The 21,309-nt window shown below is 43.5% G+C and overlaps 1 protein-coding gene across 1 annotated transcript in view; it reads left to right on the forward strand.

The window, feature by feature from the left end:
* The window catches only part of LOC137546467 (cytochrome P450 3A24-like), a 45,493-nt gene that overhangs the window by 16,474 nt on the left and 7,710 nt on the right, over positions 1–21,309 (forward strand). Inside the window, exons 5-10 of the mRNA XM_068268969.1 lie at positions 5,671–5,770; positions 8,373–8,486; positions 9,761–9,849; positions 14,728–14,873; positions 16,185–16,312; positions 20,923–21,004. Coding sequence (XP_068125070.1) covers positions 5,671–5,770; positions 8,373–8,486; positions 9,761–9,849; positions 14,728–14,873; positions 16,185–16,312; positions 20,923–21,004 — 659 coding nt within the window. The remainder of the gene's footprint in view (positions 1–5,670; positions 5,771–8,372; positions 8,487–9,760; positions 9,850–14,727; positions 14,874–16,184; positions 16,313–20,922; positions 21,005–21,309) is intronic.

Here is a 21,309-nt window from a genome sequence, read left to right on the forward strand (position 1 = left end):
TACTGTTGTTAATGACTTATTGAATCTTTTTGTCCATTTGTACAGTATTTCTTAGCAAGTATCACGAGTTTACGAGTTTTACATTTTCAGAGAACCATTTGCAGGCCCTGTTCTGGGACACTTTCCCCCACCTTTTTCTATGTATTTATTAGAATATTAGTTTAAACAAATGTAACAATTTATTTCAACAAATTGCCACAAAAAAAAATAGAGTTTGCTAATTGAAAAGGGAAAATGTTACAACTTCTAGATCCTAAGTGAGTGCGAGTTGCCTGCTCACGGCCTTGAGGCTTAGGTTCACAGTAGTCAGCTGCACAACTCATGCGTTATAACGACTGTGAACTGCAATGGAGACTGGACATAGACTTTAATACAAAGCCTGCATGCAGCAAGTTAGAATAACGTGATCCGTTACTGTGAACAGGCCCACAGAATTGTATGGGCAGTGATTTGACATGCAGAATTATTCTGCAATGCAACTGATCACTGTGAATAGGGCCTTAGTCTAAGGCTAGGTTCACAGTGGTCAGTTGCATAATGCACATGTTATAATGCGTTATAATGAGTGTGAACTGCAATGGATACTGGGCATAGACTTTAATACAAAGTCTGCATGCAAGAAATAGGCGCCCTCCGAAGCTGCAATGATCGCTGTTACAGTACAGTGATTGGTAATTTTACCGATATTCTATTATCCACTATAGTAGAATATCGGTTATTTAACACCCACTATATCCTAACTTTTACCTGAACCCTCCTCTAACTATGCCTTAAGGCAGCCATACACTGGTTCATTGCCACGAGATCAACCAACAGATAGATCCCTCTCTGATCGAATCTGATCACAGAGGGATCTATTGGCTGCCCATTACTGCACACAGATTTTGAATCGATTTCAGCTTTCTTTGGCTGGCCTGTCTCCTCTTCACTTCCTGTCCCATCCTGTGACGAGCGGAAGTACAAAGAGTAGAAGGCGCTGTACTGTTTAAACTTCGGCTTGTCACAGGAGGAGACAGGAAGTAATGTGGAGACAGGTCAGCTGGAGAAAGTGTCAGCACGGACCGGGGACTCACGCCGGCGGACAGGTAATGTATTGCTGCTGCTATGCTGCGTCAGTCGTCACCGAATCGATCGCCACTCACGACGCGCTCCTGACTCGCTCGCGGTCGAGCAAAATTTTATGCCGGGACAGATCGACTGAATCAATCGATTTTGGATGGAATCGGTCGATCGGTCAACATTTCTATTATTGATTTCACAGCTGATTTGATCACAGTGATCGAATCTGCTGTACATCGGCAAGAAATCAATGTAGTGTATGGCTAGCTACACCCTAACCACCCCTCGATTACTCATAACCCTAACCACCCACCATCTACTCCTAAAACTAACCGGTCTCTATCTAACAGAACTGCAAAAAAGCATAGGCATACTTTGAGAATAATGGATTGCTGTGCATCCAGTTTGTTATCAAATTACCTATATGTGACCTCATTTTAATCAAAATGAGTTGTAGAATAAATGTTGATGTGTTTTATAGCTTGGGCCACTGTCAAATAAAAAATAGGTAGGTTGACAAACTCAATCCATCATGAAAAAAAAATGTAATTTTCAAAACTATGATCAAACTTGGGAAAGTTTCAGCAAAACTACACAAGTTGGTAGCTTACAAAATACCCCCTTTTGAATGGCACTGGTTGTTAGCTTTCCACAATGGTGGAAAAAATTGACCTGTCCAAATCAACATGGACACTTTGTCGTTAATGGCATGATAGATGCCCAGATAGTTATCAGATGACATATATAGGGTATCCTTTTAACCGTTAAAGTTGTAGAATAGATTTTAAGGTTTTTTGGTGGGGTTGAGGCCTATGTCTTTTGAATTACTTTTAGTGACAAACTTAACCAAAAGCAATATTTGTTTTTATTTTCATATATTCAGTACCAAAATAAAAAGCTTGTAAAAATAAAACAAAAGTGACAGAATACATAAATCATTACCTTAGAGACTTCAGCTTTTTTAATATGTATGCCATGAGGGTATATTACTGTTATTTTTACAAATGAGGGCTTGCAATTATTGCTAGGGTACAATGTAAAAAACAAACACAACACAGAAAAAATACACCTTTATATACAAATAATATAGTATCCCCATACATTGCACTAGGGATATAATTTAAATTTTGGGATTACCAGGACAAATGGGCAAATTAAATATGTGTGTTTTATCTAGAATGGCATGTTATTTTAAAACTATAGGGGATTGAATTGGAGAAAAAGTGTTTTGTTTTGTTTTTCATTTTTTCCCCCTTTAAAATGCATAGGAAATAAAGGAATTACTGAAAACAAATACCACCCCCAAAAAGCCTATTTGGTGGTGAAAAACAAGCTATAGACCATTTAGATGTGATGAGTAGAGTTGGGCCGAACCTCTGATTTTAGGTTCGCGAACTTCCGCGGAAGGTTCGGTTCGCGTTAAAGTTCGCGAACCGCAATAGACTTCAATGGGGATGCGAACTTTGAAAAAAAAAAAATAATTATGCTGGCCACAAAAGTGATGGAAAAGATGTTTCAAGGGGTCTAACACCTGGAGGGGGGCATGGCGGAGTGGGATACACGCCAAAAGTCCCCGGGAAAGATCTGGATTTGACGCAAAGCAGCGTTTTAAGGGCAGAAATCATATTGAATGCTAAATGACAGGCCTAAAGAGCTTTAAATCATCTTGCATGTGTATACATCAATCAGGTAGTGTAATTAAGGTACTGCTTCTCACTGACACACCAAACTGTTCACTGAACAGAACAGGTATGCAGTGGCGGGTTCACTGAACAGAACAGGTATACAGTGGCGGGTTCACTGAACAGAACAGGTATGCAGAGGCGGGTTTACTGAACAGAACAGGTATACAGTGGCGGGTTCACTGAACAGAACAGGTATGCAGTGGCGGGTTCACTGAACAGAACAGGTATACAGTGGCGGGTTCACTGAACAGAACAGGTATGCAGTGGCAGGTTCACTGAACAGAACAGGTATACAGTGGCGGGTTCACTGAACAGAACAGGTATGCAGTGGCGGGTTCACTGAACAGAACAGGTATACAGTGGCGGGTTCACTGAACAGAACAGGTATGCAGTGGCAGGTTCACTGAACAGAACAGGTATACAGTGGCGGGTTCACTGAACAGTACAGGTATGCAGTGGCAGGTTCACTGAACAGGTATGCAGTGGTGGGTTCACTGAACAGGTATGCAGTGGTGGGTTCACTGAACAGGTATGCAGTGGTGGGTTCACAGAACAGGTATGCAGTGGTGGGTTCACAGAACAGGTATGCAGTGGTGGGTTCACAGTACAGGTATGCAGTGGTGGGTTCACAGAACAGGTATGCAGTGGTGGGTTCACAGAACAGGTATGCAGTGGTGGGTTCACAGAACAGGTATGCAGCCAGGGACAAGCTAAGCCTAACTAATCTTTCCCTATGAGAGAGAGTGTGCAGCAGCTTGCCCTACTCTCACTAATGCAGGCACACGAGTGACCGTAATGGTCGCCGCTGCCTGCCTTTTAGTAGGGGGGGGAGTGGCTCCAGGGGCTAGTGTAGCCTAATTGGCTACACTGGGCCTGCTGACTGTGATGTAGAGGGTCAAAGTTGACCCTCCATGGTGCATTATGGGGCGAACCGAACTTCCGCAAAGGTTCGCCTGCGGGACGCGAACGCGAACCACGGAAGTTCGCATGGAACCGTTCGCAGGCGAACCGTTCGGCCCAACTCTAGTGATGAGTAGTGATGAAGTTATTGACGAATCAATGGGAGGAGCGCTAAAATGTAAAAAATTGCCCAGATGCATAAGATGAAATAACACTGAGGGCTCAGCCACACAATAAGTGCTTTTCTGAGCGCTTTTTAAAAATCCCTCCCATTCCCTTTCATTAATATCACTGTAAAAATCACTGGATAAGCGATCGCTGCGATTTTTACACCATTTTAATGAAAGTGAATGGGAGAGATTTTTAAAAAGCACTCAGAAAAGCGCTAATAGTGTGGCTGAGCCCTGAAGGCTAAAGTGGTTAAAGTCAATGGGCTTGTTCACATCTAATGCATTTATTCATATTTTCACACGGACAATCATTTAGCCACTGTGGTAAAACACGCATGTAGTATATGCACATAGTGCCTGAAAATTAACATACAAAGATAAATGTAAATACTTCCTAAAGGTGGCCACCAATGATACAATTTGGCAAACGATCCTTTACGAATGATTATTTGTATGATTGATTGGAAATGATTGTTTGAGACCACTAATGGACAAAAATCCTAAACAGTCCAATGAGATTGATGGGATAGATCCGAAACCATCGTTTTCATTGATCTGATCGGATTGAATAGGAGATTTTTGTCCGTTAGTGGTCCCAATCATTTCCGTTCGATCATATGAATAATCATTCATAAATAATCGTTTGGCAAATTGTATAGCTAGTGACCACCTTAAGTCCACTGGGCTTGTATGGGGGAACCCGATCACCTACAGCTATGCTTCCTTGCTACTTCATAGCCTATCGGCCTTCAGCACAGCACATGGCTTCAGAGGGACTGGGGTGGAAATGAGAAGCCATGTATTGCTGCAACGGGTATTTAACTTTTCTATTTTTTTACAAATATTTGAATGCATAATTGATTTAAAATTATGTTCTATTAAATATTAAACTGGCGTACCCCGAAAAAAGGGTGCTGCGGTAATTTGGGCTGTGGGTGAATCCCCTAGCTAAATGACTAATATTCTACTACTGGGCAGTGGCTAATACAGATTGTAGAATATCAGTAAAATCACCTTGCCTAACCCTCTTCTCTTACTAACCCACCTTCTGCCTGCTCCTAACACATACATGTCAAACTCCGACCTGTGGGCCAAATCCGGCCCTTGGAGACATCAGATTTGGCACTCTGGTAGTCTTGCATTATGTTTGGCCCACTCTAGACCACCAGAGACAGTATATTGGAGGGTATGTAATAGATCACCAGGGAAGTCATTTGGGAAAGGGGGCAGCACTAGATACAAGAGAACTGTAAGAAGAGGGAAGGGGGCCACTAGACACCAGGGAACTGTATAGAAGAGGGAAGGGGACCATGTGTACACGGCTGTTAGAACCCGGAGAGATGGACGAACACCGCATGGAGGCTGCCACAGGACAGGTAATGTATTAATGCACACACTGGGGGGGGGGGGGGCACATTTATAAATTTGGGGGTCATCGGCGGTGGGGGGGGGGGGGGAGGGGGAAGCGGCAGGCTCAGCCAATTCCCTGAAGATTTCATACTGAAATCAGATGGGAATCGGCCTTTAGTATATGGGCAGCTTCAACAAAGAGACAAATTTATCTCTAGTCAGATTTGATTAGAGATAAATTTGTCTCTTTGTTGAATCTGCCAATAATCTTCAGGTGTATGGCTACCTTGAGTGGACAGTTTGATTTTACAGTGTGATTGGCTTGGAGTTACTTTGTGTTAAGTGTTCCGTTTATTTTTTTGAGCAGTGTATGTTCACTGCTGTATACACATGACTCATAGTTCCTACTAGGTATGAATGCAATAGATCACTGTAATGCATAGGACATAAGCTCAGAAGTCATCTTGTTACAATTCTGTAAAATATTTTGTCTTTTTTTTCTACAGGTTTTATGATGGTAGACTACCAATTCTTGCCGTAATGGATCCAGTAATAATAAAAGCCATTCTTGTAAAGGAGTGCTACACTATATTTACCAACAGAAGGGTATGTAGCAATGTTTCAGTAGCTGTGTGTAATTCTCAGTCCCCTCCCCCCCCCCCCCCCCCTTATCACATTTCTCCCTGATGTGGTTGTGATCCTATTCATTTATAATGAATGAAATCGCATTGTGTAGCACAAAAAAATGCATGCAACCACGCATTGTAATTCCACACTGAATCACGAGGCATGGATGAAAATGTCAGACAATGCAGTTTACGCACTTCTGATGTCCTTGTGGATCGCATGCACTGTGCGTGCAGAAAACGACATCAGGCATCAGGGGCGTAACTAGAAATCACTGGGCCCCCCTGCAAAAAATTTGGATGGCCGCCCTCCCCGGGTGCCCACTCAGGGGAGAAGAGCATTGGACATCGGTGGGGAGGGGGGACAGTCCCCCACCTTCCTCACCTCATCGCCCCCCCTCCAGCATCAACCACAGTGGGAGCAGCGGCAGGCAGCAACACATACCGCCATCCACCGCGGAGGTCTCCAATCTCTAAGAGCCTCAAGGTACTCCCTGTTTAAACAGGAAGTAGCGTCAGACTCTGAGAGAGCGGAACCTCCTGCGGTGGAGGGAGGTATGTGTTGCTGCCGTCGTTGCTCCCTCTGTGATTGATGCTGGAGGGGGAGCGCTGTGGGGAGAGCCTGAGGTGAGAGAAGGGGGGGACTAGTCCCCCCTGTCACGGACGGTTGCGGGGCCGCAGATTCGTCCTTGAACCGCCCGTGAAGAAAAAGCGATCGCAATCTATTCTCTGCATGATTGCGATTCAGATCAATAGAATCTGGATTGGTTGTGTAGGGGCTACCTGTAGCAACCTGGAGTTTCTCTTTCTCCCATCTGTCACGGAACAGCCGGAAGGAACGTAGGCAAATCTGGCAGATTTGCCGTTGACTTTCCGATATCTTGGTCAGATTTGCCAGTCATTGCAGCGATCAGAAAAATGACTTCTTTGTGTTTTTTTTTTTTAAATCTGTCCCCTTGTGAGCAAAGCTTTCCCCTCACCCTCAAGAATGTCACACGTGGCCAGATTCCCTGCAGGGACCAGCTCCTTTCCCCCACGGCCAGATGGCTCCAAGAAAAGAGCCAGGAAACTGGCTTTCCAGGGGGGCCATGACAAAGCAGCCGGAGCGGCACCGACAAGGCAGATATGAAAGCATGTGGGATATGGTTTCTTACCTATTAAATGGAGACCGTATATCGCACAGCTATAAAATTCATATAGTCTTATTCGTTAAAGTTTGCCCAACGCGCTGATATAACACTCATGGCAATATCTCGTCCGGTTATTGCGGTATAAATCTTCTCAGGAACCTGAGAAGCTGCCTTAGTCATGTCTGATGTCATATTAATCGGTATTTTCTGACGATCAGGAATCTGCTACCCACCTAAATATGACATGTATTGTTCATGAGTTACGGCATTTTATAAGTTTAGCCCTAAAATCTCTCAGAGGGAATGAACTGTCATTGGTTGGTAATTCAGAGGGGGCCGGCATTGCCACACCCCCAAACCAGCTTCATCAAAAGCACATGGCCGGCAGGCGGACCTCAGTCCTCCACATTCCATCTGTATGAGAGCTGTCTGCTGCTAGCCAGAGGACACATAGTTAGCGGCCATCTTGTTCGGCCATCTTGCTCTGACTGAAACAAAGCACTTCCCTGAAACCAAACTTTATGATTTTCCCAGAACGGACATATCTCCACAAAACCTAAGTATTTTACCCTTTTCTTTTCATACTGCACTATTAATGTCTCAATAATTGTTGATTTTAATTATTGTCTGTATTATATATTAATTATTTATCTTGCATTAATAAACGACCTTCAAACGTCCTTTGTTTATTCAGCTACCCTGCTATTCAGCCATACACAGAAACTGATCCCAGGTCTCTGAAGAGACGCTACTATTGTATTGTGGTTATCTAGACAGAATAGAGTGTGTTTAACCGTTTTTATTTGTAGATCTAGGCTCCTCTGTCCCATGGTAACAGCGGGCTCCTCTGTCCCATGGTAACAGAGGTGGTGGCAGTTATACCCTGAACTAGTGTGTAAAGTAGTGTATTTCCGTAACCCACAGGCTCCCTTCTGGTTTGTCTGCGGCCAATTCCCAACAGTTTCTGCGCATTGACTGCGACCACAGTTTGCACGATCTGTGCGCTGGAACCGATTGGAAGGCAAATTGCGTTCCTACCACTAGGGCTCCTGTGACACCCCCTCCCTGCCGATGTCCAATGCTCTCCCCTCATGCTGCGACCCCTCCAGCCCCACCAAAACAGCCCTGAGCGGGCCCCAGAAGGCTCCGAGCGGCTGCAATGCTTGCATCACCGATTGTCAGGAATGGACAGATGGGGATGAGGCCTCTATATCTATGTTGGCGGGGGAGGGGGAGGAGTAAGGGGTTCTCTTTCTTTGTGCTGTTTGCTACTATGGATTTTTGTTTTGTAGTAAATTAATATTGATTGTAGATTTTGTAGTAAATTAGGAGGTGGAAGGGAAGAAAGCCGGTGGGGTGATTTGTAGTATTGTTATTTTTCATTGTGCCACAAATTTTCTGTGAAGTATGAGTCCTTATTACGTTCTGACCTAAAAATTCTGTTTGTTTTAGGATTTTGGTTTAACCGGACCTTTGAGGTCTGCCGTAAACAATGCTGCAAATGACCAGTGGAAGCGAATCCGTACTGTGTTGTCACCTACATTTACCAGTGGAAAACTAAAACAGGTGAGCTCTGACTATATAATATACTGTACATGTAAACCAGAACTTTACAACTTAAATTAAAAAAAGGTTACTTAACCTCCTTGCCGGTTTTCCCGACCTGAGCTCGGGGTAGAAAAAAGAAGCTATTAGCGGTGATCCCGAGCTCAGGTCGGGGTAGGCATTGCAGAGCTTTACCTTGATTTGTGGAGTCCCACGCATGATCGTGCTGCTCAGCGGGACTCCAGCCTCTCTCCCCGGCAGTGTGGGGTCTTTCCCTGGCTGCCGGGATCCCCCATTTCCCCGCTATTCTTCCGGGGACTCGGCAGCCAAGCAGAGCAGCAGAGCGGTGGTGGCAGCGTGACGTCATCGGGGGCGGAGCTAATATGTAAAACGAACTTCTCTATATTAGAGAAATATAGAGAAGTTCGTTTATATGTACATTAGCGCCATCTTGTGGTGAAAGTGCAAACTGCAGCGCTGGAGCCCAGGAAGGTAAATTTTTTATTCTGTTGCACATCTCCCTGCCAGAATGATTTTTTTTCAGGTTTTAGGGTCTGAAAGAGTGAAAAAAATTCACCTCTTTTAGACCCTAAAATCTGGAAAGAATCAGAACGGCAAGGAGGTGAATATCGCTTACTGTAGTCCAAGTCTATGGAGAGAGGTCTCAGTCACGTTAATCTTCTGAGGTCTTCTACCCAGTTGTCCTGTGCAAAACGACCTTTAGCTCTCCTTTATACCTAACAGTAACCACAGTCGCTATTTAAAATAGAAGTTCAACACTTCAATAACTTTTCTAATTAGCCTACCGGTAATACTAATCATTCACACTAGCCTTCAGTTTAATGCTGGCCAAGCACATTTCCACTGCTGATTGCATTCCATTGTACGCGATCTGCAAGGACATCAGAAATGCATAGACTGTATTATCTGATGTTTCCATCCAAGTGTTGCGATTCAGCATGGAATAGTTGCAAATTGCATCAGGGAGCTACGTGCAAGGCAGGACTATGCACTGTGATGCCCACTTGCATTGCATACAGTGCAGAAGTGGGGAAGGGGCCTTGATAATGCACTGAGAAGGCACCTTTTAGGAGGTAGACATTTGCCTAGTTTGTCCATGTTGGAAAAGGACACTACTTACCCGATCTTCATATCTGCTGAGGATACAGTTAAGTTCTGTTTTTGGGTTCCCTGCTGCAAACCTTCTACTTATTTAATCTACGGAATATCTGTGAAACCAATTTTGAAAGTGCAGTCTCTATTTAAAGGAAAACTCTCTTTTGTGATTCATACAGATGTTCCCAATCATAAAAAGTTATGGAGAGCTTTTGGTGAAGAATATGCAGAAGAAGGTGGATAACAAAGAATTTATAGACATGAAACAGTAAGTGTTGAGTATGTTTGCAGAGAATGGTGTTCATGAATGTAGTACATGGCAGATTATATCATTACACATCTTAACCCATTGAAGCATTTTCTTTTATATGACAACATGGGCATTTTTGTTTATCTTCGGCTGTATTTCTGAACTATTTTTGGAGGATATTTGATTTATTTAAAGCTCCGTATGGGCAAATTTCAGTTTGGGTTTTTTGTTATTTAGAACATTCCTACCAATTTAGATATATGTCTTAACATGAACATGCCCAAGGTGCAACTGTGTGTGCATGAAAAAGGGGGAAAAAAATTATATATATATGTATGTATGTATGTATGTGTATATGTATATGTATATGTATATGTATATGTATATGTATATATATATATATATACAGTTTATATATTTTAATAGCTCCCTCTTCATGGGGTGTATACAATAAACTGCATTGAGCAGAATTACCTTCTTCACAAAGTCTTATGCACAATGAGTAGAGTGTAATGCATTGCATGCAATGTATTGCATTCTGCTCTACGCATCATATGGTAAAACTTTACACATGTAATTCTGCTTAACGCGGTTGATTTGCATACACCCCCATGTCTCTTATGGTTCATACCCCCAACGCTTTTTTGGGCAAATTTTTTTTTTTCCCATGAGGCAAGAGTTTTTTAGTGTTAAAGCTGAATATAACCCTGCATTTCAACATTGCTCTAAAACATTATTTACTGCATATTATATGCAACCAGCATTTTTGTTTTACTAGACCAGCATTGGAAGGGTTAAACATAGAGGTTTAAAGTTCCGTGGAGAGATATGCAGAAGTTCATTTAGATACATTTAACTAAATAGAATGTAACAAGTGATAAATGTTACACACTCTTTGGCTGTCCTCCAGCTCCTTCTCAGTCAGAGAGATGAGTCACATGCCACACTTAGATACATTTATGTAAACAAAATGTATCTATGTCAGCTTCGGATGCGTCTGCAGTTCTGTCCAGGAACTTGAAAGCTCTGTGTAACCCTTTCAATGCTGGTCTAGTAAAAAAAAAAATGCTGGTTGCATATAATATACTGTAAATAATGTTTTAGAGCAAAGTTGAAATGCAGGGCTATATTCCGCTTTAAGCAATTGTTTCTGTGATTACACTATGTTTGCACGATTCCCTTACGACACCTGGCATTTGCGACCATTGTGACGGACGGTTGCGTAGCCGCAGCCGCGTCCTTGTGCAGAACATGCGATCGCAATCGACTCTCTGCATCGATTACGATTAAGATCGATAGAATCTAGAATGGTTGTGTAGGAGCATCTGAAGTCTATCTGGGCTCTCTCTTTTCTCAGCAGAGAGATAGCAGTACTTAGGTGCAGGATGTCTTTTGATTTGTTAATTAGCTTGTGCCATGCTTGTGTCCAAGGGAATGTTTACTTTTTAATTACCTCAGGCAGATGTCAATTGCCCACCATTTGGTGAGCCCTTTTCATACAGGGAGAGCCAGGATGCTACTCACAGCAGGAGGCCCATTCAAAACCTGCTTCCCACAGACTGACTGGCACCACTAAGGGCAGATGCAGATGCAGGTATTATATGATTTTTTGCCTATTTACAGAATACCGTAGATAGGGTAGTTATGAGAGCGGTATCATTGGATTCGTAGGGTTCTGCTGAATCTTTTGATACCAGTCAGGAGGGGCCCGGGGCCCCTACAACTCAGTTATTAAACTTCTCAGGAACTGAATCCTCTACCCTAATCAAGTTTGGTATCATCTGAACTGGCATATTCTGAGGTATATAAATATGTGATGGTCATGTGTGTGCGGAAAGCGTAAGCCGAGATATGACAAATGTCATATTTGGTGGGCATGGGGAACCCATCCAGGGAGCTAACCGCCCCTGTCCAACCCCTGGGCTATACTTGAGACTCCACCCAAAGATGTACATTGTTCAAAAGTGTCTGCGAGGGACTCCTCCCTCATTCCTCCATTTTCCACCTTCATGAGAGCTGCTGCCACTTTGAGGAACAAGTGGTAGCCATTTTGTTTGGACTTTGAACTGAGCTGAAACCAAAGGACTTTGCTGAAACTGGAACTGAACTTTACAAGTTTTCCCACAAAAGGACATCTTTCCATGAACCTAAGTATTTTATCCTTTTCTTTTCATACTGCGCTATTAATGTCTCAATAATTGTTGATTTTAATAATTGTCTGTATATATTTATTATTTATATTGCATTAATAAACGACGTTCAAACGTCCTTTGTTTATTCAGCTACCCTATTATTCAGCTATACACAGAAACTGAACCCAGACTTCTGGAGAGATGCTACTATTGTATTGTTGTTAGCTAGACAGAATAGAGTGTTTAACTGTTTTAATTACAGGTCTAGAAATAGCTAGTCAGTGGGTGCTTCTGGCCCAGGAAAGCAGAAGTGGTGGCAGTTATACCCTGAAATAGTGTGTAAGTTGTAATTACCGTAACCCACAGGCTCCCTTCTAGTCGGGCTGCTGCCCAAATTCTGTCGGTTTCTGCCCACTGATCGCGACCACAGCTTGCATGATCTGTGTGCTGAAACCGGTTGGAAGGCAATTTGCGTTCCGACCACTAGGGGCCCTGTGACAACCATCATGGCGGATCAGATATTTAAGATCCCGACAACTCCTGCGCAAAGCACCCTGATGAACTATTGTTCACGCCTGTTGCATGCAGTCACATGATCCCACGGTATGTTTCCTGATCCATCTTCTGGTGAATATTCAGCTTTAGATGCCATGCTCATTCCATTGTTTCACTACTTAAAGGCCCTGACTGGCTGAAGTGATGGGATCCGGTATCGGAGCTGTGAGAAGACTGAGGACGGCGGCATTAGAGCAATCCGTGCATATGGGGCTGGAGGAAGCCCAAGGTATGTATAAAATGTTTCCTTTATACCAGCTCTGGTACACTTTAATGACTCTGTGCCCCAGACCTAGGTTTCTCAACATTTTTATAGCATGTATCCCTTTATGAAAGATGGTATTTGCTTAAAGCGGACCCAAACCAAATATTTTTTTAATTCAAAATATTTTGTTGCACTACTCTGACACATACAAAGAGAAATAAACACTCCTTCAAGTCTATGAGCATTTCAGTGCATGCTTTTCACCCTTCACATTTCATAACTAGGGTTATACAGGTGGCAGCCATTAGCAATTCCTCCTTTGTCTGACACCTCCTACTCCACCAGTCTGCCAGATTCTGTCCCGGCAATATGAAAGGAAGGGAGCGGTTCCTCCAATAAATGTAAAATATTTTATATTTGTCATCATGCAGCTGAAAAAAGGCTGCTATTTATTATTATAATTTAGAAAATAGATTTTATTTCTGAAATCTTGTATTTTTAATTTGGGTCCACTTTAATTATTATTATTATGGGCACTGTACAGAGTGAGAAACAAAAATTGGATACAAAACAATGCATACAATGGTGTACACCAATATACAAAATTGGTACAAAATACAGAATTGGAGAGTGACGGATGTGTTGTGGCAGGGGATTCCAGAGGAGAGATGAAGCTTGTGAGAAACCTTGTATAGATGAATGCAAGGAGGTGAGTCTAGAGGAGGACAAAAGAATGTTGTGTACAGATATGAGATTGCAATAGGGCTGGTATCTGGAAAGTAGCAAGGAGACATCGTGGAGAGATCGTGGAGAGCTTTGTAGGTTAGGAATTTGAACTGGATCCTCTGGTTAATTGGTAGCCAATGAAGAGCTTTACAGGCAGGAGCAGCATAGAAGAGCGAGAAGAAAGATGAATTATGACTTATAACATCATCAGAGGTTCCTTGTATAATACTGCAAAAATTCAAGATTTGTGTATGAAAGCTTTTTGAAATATACCTCTTGTGCTTTCACATTAACTAAAATACTTACTCTGGATCATTTATACTTTTTTTTTTCAAAACTCACTGTTAGGCCAGATTTACAGTGGTATAATGCAAAATGCACGCGTTATAATGAGTGTGAACTGCAATGGAGACTGGACAAAGACTTAAGTACAAAGCCTACATATAGCGAGTTAGAATGATGTGATCCATTACAACGCAGTACTGTAAACAGGCCCATAGAATTCTATGGGCAGTGAGTTGACATGCAGAATTATTCTGCAACGCATCTGAGCACTGTGAACTAGCCCTAATAGATTATGGCAAGTTCAGTTACCCCCAGAGTTATATATACCACACATGGCCGGGCCGAGGCAGAGGCTGGAGAGGCTCCAGCCTCAGGGCGCAGTGTAGGAGGGGGCGCACAATTCATTCAGTTGTCATTCCCAATTCTGTTTGAAGCAGAAAGAACTAGGAAAAGGGGATACATGGCAGTGACTGCAAGTCAGATAACTAGAGATTAAGGTATTAGGGAGGTTGGGGGCCCTGGGGCACCTATTAGTCTAATAGCAATCAGTGTGTGACGGCTGGGGTGGGAGAGATGGAGGGGCGCACTTTGGTGTCTCAGCCTTGGGTGCTGGAGGACCTTGTCCCGGCTCTGATACCACATATTGAGAGCCTAGGTCCTAGAATAAGCCTGTAGTCCATGAAACTTAGGTCTGATCAAAGTCAATGGTTCTCAAAGGGGTGAAACAGTAGAATGAGCATGATGGACCCTCTATTTCTATAACAAATGGTTTATTTGAATCATCTGCAGTCTGGTTGGATTGTGTGCTTGGACCATTTGTGGCTGTAAGGATGGATGAGACATATCCACAATAGATACATGGATAACGGGTGTAGATTTCTAGTTTTGCTTGATGTCATAACAGTCGGAATACACAGAGGTTCGCAGGAATACTGGCTACTGAGCATTGTTATAAGAATTATTTATTTAAACTTTTATTACTTTGTCTTTCAGAATCTTTGGAAGCTACAGCATGGACATTGTTCTGAGCACATCATTCAGTGTGAACGTGGATTCCATGAACAATCCCAACGATCCATTTGTAACAAATGCCAAGAAACTTTTCAGTTTCTCCTTTCTTAATCCTTTGTTCATAACAGGTAGATTATCCAGTCACGTGCTCACAATGTCTTGACTCAGTTGACAGTCACTATTCGGAATAACGAGTCCATGTTAGATTAAAGTAATACTGTAGGGGGGTTGGGGGAAAATGAGTTGAACTTACCCGGGGCTTCTAATGGTCCCCTGCAGACATTTTGTGCCTGCGCAGCCAGTCACTGATGCTCCGGCCCCGCCTCCGGTTCACTTCTGGAATTTCAGACTTTAAAGTCTGAAAACCACTGCGCCTGCATTGCCATGTCCTCGCTCCTGCTGCCGCCTCCAGTTCACTTCTGGAATTTCAGACTTTAAAGTCTGAAAACCACTGCACCTGCATTGCCATGTCCTCGCTCCTGCTGATGTCACCAGGAGTGTATAGCACAAGCCCAGTACGGTCTGTGCCTGCCCAGTACGCTCCTGGTGACTTCAGCGGGAGCGAGGGCACGGCAACGCAGGCGCAATGGTTTTCAGACTTCAAAGTCTGAAATTCCAGAAATGAACAGGAGGCGGGGCCGGAGTATCGGTGAGTGGCTGCGCGGGCACAGGATGTCTGTGGGGGACCATTAGAAGCCATGGGTAAGTTCAACTCATTTTCACCCAACCCCCCTACAGTATCCCTTTAAGTTCACACACAGATGTTTTAGAGGGCTGCAGACATGGGAGTTTTAATGTCCTGTAAAGCAGTGTCCCTACCCACATAGGGGGTTAACATAGGTGTTAGGGCAGAAATTTTGGAACGCTAAACCGCCCCCACTCACTGTATGTATACAGAGCCTGAATGGATTTCACAATGAATTCAATCAATGCAGAAAGAGGGGCTGTACTGCTGGTAAGCATCATCTGAAAGCATGATTAGCATTTTTAGAAGATGCTTAACTTCACAATCAAACAGCGAGTAAAGCATACGTGTGAAGTTAGCCCTTTAAAGTGGACCTGAACCCTTGCATAGGACAGAAGGAAAATATATAGAAATGCACCCTGTGTGTATTTAGAGAGTTTAGCCTGTCCAAACCCCCTCATCTGTGACTAAGCACAAGCTTTGATTTGATCTTTCCCCTGTGTCACCCCCAGCAGATAAGGCAGATAAGCTGATTTGAAAGCACAGGGTTTTAACTATATGTCTGCTTCCATGAAAGGAGGAAGTTGAAACAATGCAGATTTATTGTAGGATTTGTATCAGCTGTAACAAAGAAATGTTTTTCTTTAAAGGTTATTATGCTGTTGTGTATATTTTGGAACAGAGAGGGAGTTCTGAGTTCAGGTCCGCTTTAAAACAGATAACAATATATCTTTATTTTGTGGTTTTCTTGCAGTGCTGTGCCCATTCCTGGTACCCCTACTTGACAAACTGAATTTCTGCTTTCTTCCTGTAAGTGTCCTGAACTTTTTCCAGGATGCCATTAAAAAAATCAAGGAAAACCGTCAGAAAGGCGTACACACAGTAAGTGCATACTAAAACAAAGTGGCAATATTGGTCAGAGTTCACGCTGCCTAAAGGTAATCACATAGAGCTGGCTTATGTTCCACTATGTCACTTGATGGCTTTATTCTCTTTAAGAGAACCCGAGGTGGGTTTCTGACATTAATATTAGGACAAAGAGGCACATTTGGCATACAATGCCCAGCCTCTGTGTCCTTATAGTGCGCCCCCAGGCCCCCCCTGCGCTCTGCTGTCCCCCAATATAAAAACTGCCACGCTGTGTCGCTAACTGGCAGTTTACACTTAAGCTGTCATTTACCTCTGCTCCCCCGCCTCCTGTATATTGCCGCTCTCCGCCTGTGTCCCTTCTCTCCCCGTCTCTGTAAGCCGATTGGAGGAAGCTTACGGAGGCGGGGAGGGAAGGGAAGCAGGCGGGGAGCTGCGATATGCAGGAGGCGAGAGAGCGGAGGTAAATGACAGCTTAAAGAGACTCTGAAGCGAGAATAAATCTCGCTTCAGAGCTCATAGTTAGCAGGGGCATGTGTGCCTCTGCTAAAACGCCGCTACCCCGCGGCTAAACGGAGGTCCCTTCACCCCCAAACACCCCCCCCCCCCCCCCGCATACCTTGGTCGCAAAGTTGGTCGTATATTTTCCCTTCCTAGAGGCAGGGCTAACGGCTGCAGCCCTGCCTCTAGTCGCGTCTATCAGACGCGCATCGCCGCCTCTCCCCCGCCCTTTTCAATGAAGGAAGAGGGGAGGGGAGAGGCAGAGGTACGCGTCTGACAGACGCGCGGGAGGCAGGGCTGCGGCGGTTAGTCCTGCCCCAATGCGGAAACGCTCCCCGGCTGCACGGAGGGGATTTGGGGGTGAAGGGACCCCCGTTTAGGGGCGCGATATCGGCGGTTTATTCATTCTCGCTCAGACTCTCTTTAAATGTAAACAGCTAGCTAGCGACAGTCTGTGTGTCGCTAGCGTGGCAGTTTTTCTAAGGGGGGAAAGCAGAGCACGGGGGGCGGCTCGGGGGACACTATAAGGACATAGAGGCTGGGAATTGTATGCCGAATGTGCCTCTTTGTCCTAATATTAATGTCAGAGACCCACCTCGGGTTCTCTTTAACCCATTCGCGTTCCGTCGTTTTCACTTGAGCAATGTTCACCTCCCATTGATTAGCCTATAAATTTATCACTACTTATCACAATGAACTTATCTATACCTTGTTTTTTCCGCCACCAATTAGGCTTTCTTTGGGGGGTACATTTTGCTAAGAGCCACTTTACTGTAAATGCATTTTAACAGGAAGAATAAGAAAAAAACGGAAAAAAATCATTATTTCTCAGTTTTCAGCCATTATAGTTTTAAAATAATACATGCCTCCATAATTAAAACTCACGTATTGTATTTGCCCATATGTCCCGGTTATTACACCGTTAAAATTATGTCCCTATCACAATGTATGGCGACAATATTTTATTTGGAAATAAAGGTGCATTTTTTCCGTTTTGCATCTATCACTATTTACAAGTTTAAAATAAAAAAAGTATAGAAATATTTCATCTTTACATTGATATTTAAAAAGTTTAGACCTTTAGGTAAATATTTACATGTTGTTTTTTTTTTATTGTAATGTTTTGTTTTTTTATATTAAACATTTTATTTAGGTATTTTTGGGAGGGTGGGATGTAAACCATAGTTTTATAATGTAATTGTGTATTGATTTTAATTTTTTTTACTTTTAGTTGTAGTTTTACTTTTTGGCCATGAGTTTGTTTACATGACGTCACTCTAAGCGTAACATACGCTTAGAGTGATGCATGGGGAAGGCAACAGCCAGAAAAAGCTCAGCTTCCGAGAGAAGCTGTCGCTTTTTCAGCGGGGGAGAGGAATCAGTGATCGGGCACCATAGCCCGATTCACTGATTGCCTGGCTAACGAACTGCGGGCCGGGAGCATGCGTGCACGTGCGCGATCGGCCGCGGTAGCGCGCATGGTTCCTGGACGTAGTTTCTACGTCCAGGAATCAAAATAGGTTAAGATGTCTAGATTAAACTGGAAACATGAATTGGAGTTGTGGTAAACTTTGCACCTATCAGGTGACAGTGATTGGTGATATTGTTTGGTATGGCATCAAGCAGTATAGAGCTAGCAGGGCAGTCGGAATTTTTTTTTTCAATAAGAAATCTGATCAAAGTAAAATGCTGCAATATAGTTTATTTTTACAAACCACAGTTTACAGCAATACCGACAATGAAGCGAAGATATAATGTGCAGAAGGTTTATTGCAAAGAAATAACATGCAAATACATGCAACTATTTACACAGCAATACGCGTGTGTACAGGAAATATATACAAAACAAATATAGCCAGGGCTGCCATCAGAAATGTTAGGGTCCCTCACACATCATCAGGCCTGCCCCCCCCTCCCTGGGTCCACCCACTGGCTGCTGTGTCCGCCCACTAGCCACTCCACCCCCATGCCCGCCACCATGTATAAGTTACATTTGTATTTGTATTTCAAATCTTCAATGGTTTACAATATATTGACCCAGTAAAATGAACTGGCCCAGAAATGCACACATGAATTCGCCCAATAATGCACACATGAATTCGCCCAATATGAATTCACCCATTAATGCACACATGAATCCACCTTATATAAGAGAGAACAGAGGCGCCAAAAGGATAAAAGGGGTTTTAAAGGAGCTTAAAGGCCAAAACTTGGTAATTAGAGGAGGCAGTGGTGGACTTACCCCCTCCAAGCAGACACAACGCGACTGTACATTCAGTCTATTTATTAACGAACTCCAGATAAAACAAAGCAACGCGTTTCACGGGTCAGCGCCCGCTTCCTCAGAGGCGCTGAGTGTCGTTTGTTTTGCTAGATGCTGTAACTCCTTTTTCTATTGCCTGAGGAAGCGGGCGCTGACCCGTGAAACGCGTTGCTTTGTTTTATCTGGAGTTCATTAATAAATAGACTGAATGTACAGTCGTGTTGTGTCTGCTTGGAGGGGGTAAGTCCACCACTGCCTCCTCTAATTACCAAGTTTTGGCTTTTAAGCTCCTTTAAAACCCCTTTTATCCTTTTGGCGCCTCTGTTCTCTCTTATATAATATTGTATCCACCCTTGGTGGAGGGTTGCGACCCTTTCTACTATCTACAGAGAGCGACTTCTTATTCCTGAGTGGGGTCAGGATAATCTCCCCACCTGCCTTTACAGTGGTTGCCTATTGGTGACCCATGTTTGTGAGTATAAGAACTATTACTCTTTGTCATTACCCCCTTTGTCAATACATACTACACTATTGGGGCTCTTGGTGTTCCTCTGTTTATCTCGTTTACATGAATCCACCTATTAAAATAATGCATACATGAATTTACCCAATATGAATTCACCCATTTATGCACATATGAATTGGGCAATTAATGTGCACATGAATTCATCCAAAAAAGTGGGTGTGGTCATGGGTGGGGCCAAATGTACATGAACTTAGCAGCAGTGTAACCTAGGCTATATTCTCAGGGATGCAGTGTTGCATAACGACCGCTTTATAACACGGCTTGCCACACTGCAATGCACCACATACAGAGACACTCACAGTGCAGGTGTGTTTCCACATAGAAGTATCATAAATAGGCAGCGTTTCACAATAATAGGCAGAGCTTCCCCTCACCTGGCTTCTGTGTTGGTGTTTTGTGAGTTCAGGGCACATGCTCTCTGAACACTGGGCAATATGCCAGGGCCACAGGAAATCACAACAGCACGACCCCTGCAGTGTGGCCTGCCGCTGTCTGTCATTTTTTTTTACACAATATTACAATAACAAAAAAAAAAAACCTGGCAGTGAGGAACTGATTGTCGCTTCACTCAAGTGACAGATAGGTTTATGCTATATACTACAATCACCACACAATATAAGGCCCTGACAGACAGTGAGGTTTTATACAGGGCAGAAGTGAATAAAAGATGACAGTACAGTAGTGGTTGTCTCTCAGGTGGTTTTTGTTTTTTAAATGAGTGACAGAAGGATAGACTGTCAGGTGTCACTGACAGACAGAAAGCAAGAAAAAAAACATTTATTGGGTGAGGTACTGTAGCACTAGCAGCGCTGTACACCTGTACACCTGTCTCCTACAACAGCTCAAGTGCTCTGGACAGTGGACACACAGAACAGCAATATAACAGCAAGGAAAACAAAAAAAAAAACAGTCCTTTACAAGGGCTATTGGGTGACTAGTACTGTGGTAGCAGCAATAAACTGCTCTGAACACACAGAATACAGGCCTAACTAATGCTATCCCTCTGAGAACAGCACAGCTCTCCCTAGACTGCTTCACACAGAACAGGCAGACTGAAAAATGGCTGCCGTACTGGCATTTTTGTATGGGGGGAGGGGGGAGTCCAGGAGGGAGGCAAAGCTGATTGACTGCCATGTGTCTGCTGACTCTGGGGTGAGGGGTCAATTGTTTTGTGTTTTACAGCAGGTGAACAGGCGAACTGTTGTTATTTGCCAGGAACTGTACACTTGGGCCATCACAAATGCTATATTACAGAGTAGAAGTCTTGTAATACTATAATGTTCTTGCATGTGTTTCGTATTAAATAACTGATGCTGGGCTATTTTGATTGCATAGGACCGAGTAGATTTCCTTCAACTCTTAGTTGATTCCCAGAGCAAAGATGGAACATCAGGAGAAGAAAATCATGGCTACAAAGGTATAATGCATGACAGTTCTACATTACTAGCTACATAAAGGCTGGAGTGTGTCATTTACTGTGAACTGTGCACACAGCCATTACTTTGTATGACTATACAGAACTAGCACATTCTCTGACAACCTGGGACAAAATTATACTCCCCCCCCCCCCCCCCCCCCCACACACACACACAATCACATTTGCGAAGACTAAGAGCTTATATAACAAGCATGGTCACCATGCACCCCCCCCCCCCCCCTTCCTTCCTTGAGACTGTGGCCACCCTATTCACCCCCAAGCCATAGGAAATACGGCTACTTTGA

The sequence above is a fragment of the Hyperolius riggenbachi genome, chromosome 1 (assembly GCF_040937935.1).
Source record: "Hyperolius riggenbachi isolate aHypRig1 chromosome 1, aHypRig1.pri, whole genome shotgun sequence".
Classification (NCBI taxonomy): domain Eukaryota; kingdom Metazoa; phylum Chordata; class Amphibia; order Anura; family Hyperoliidae; genus Hyperolius; species Hyperolius riggenbachi.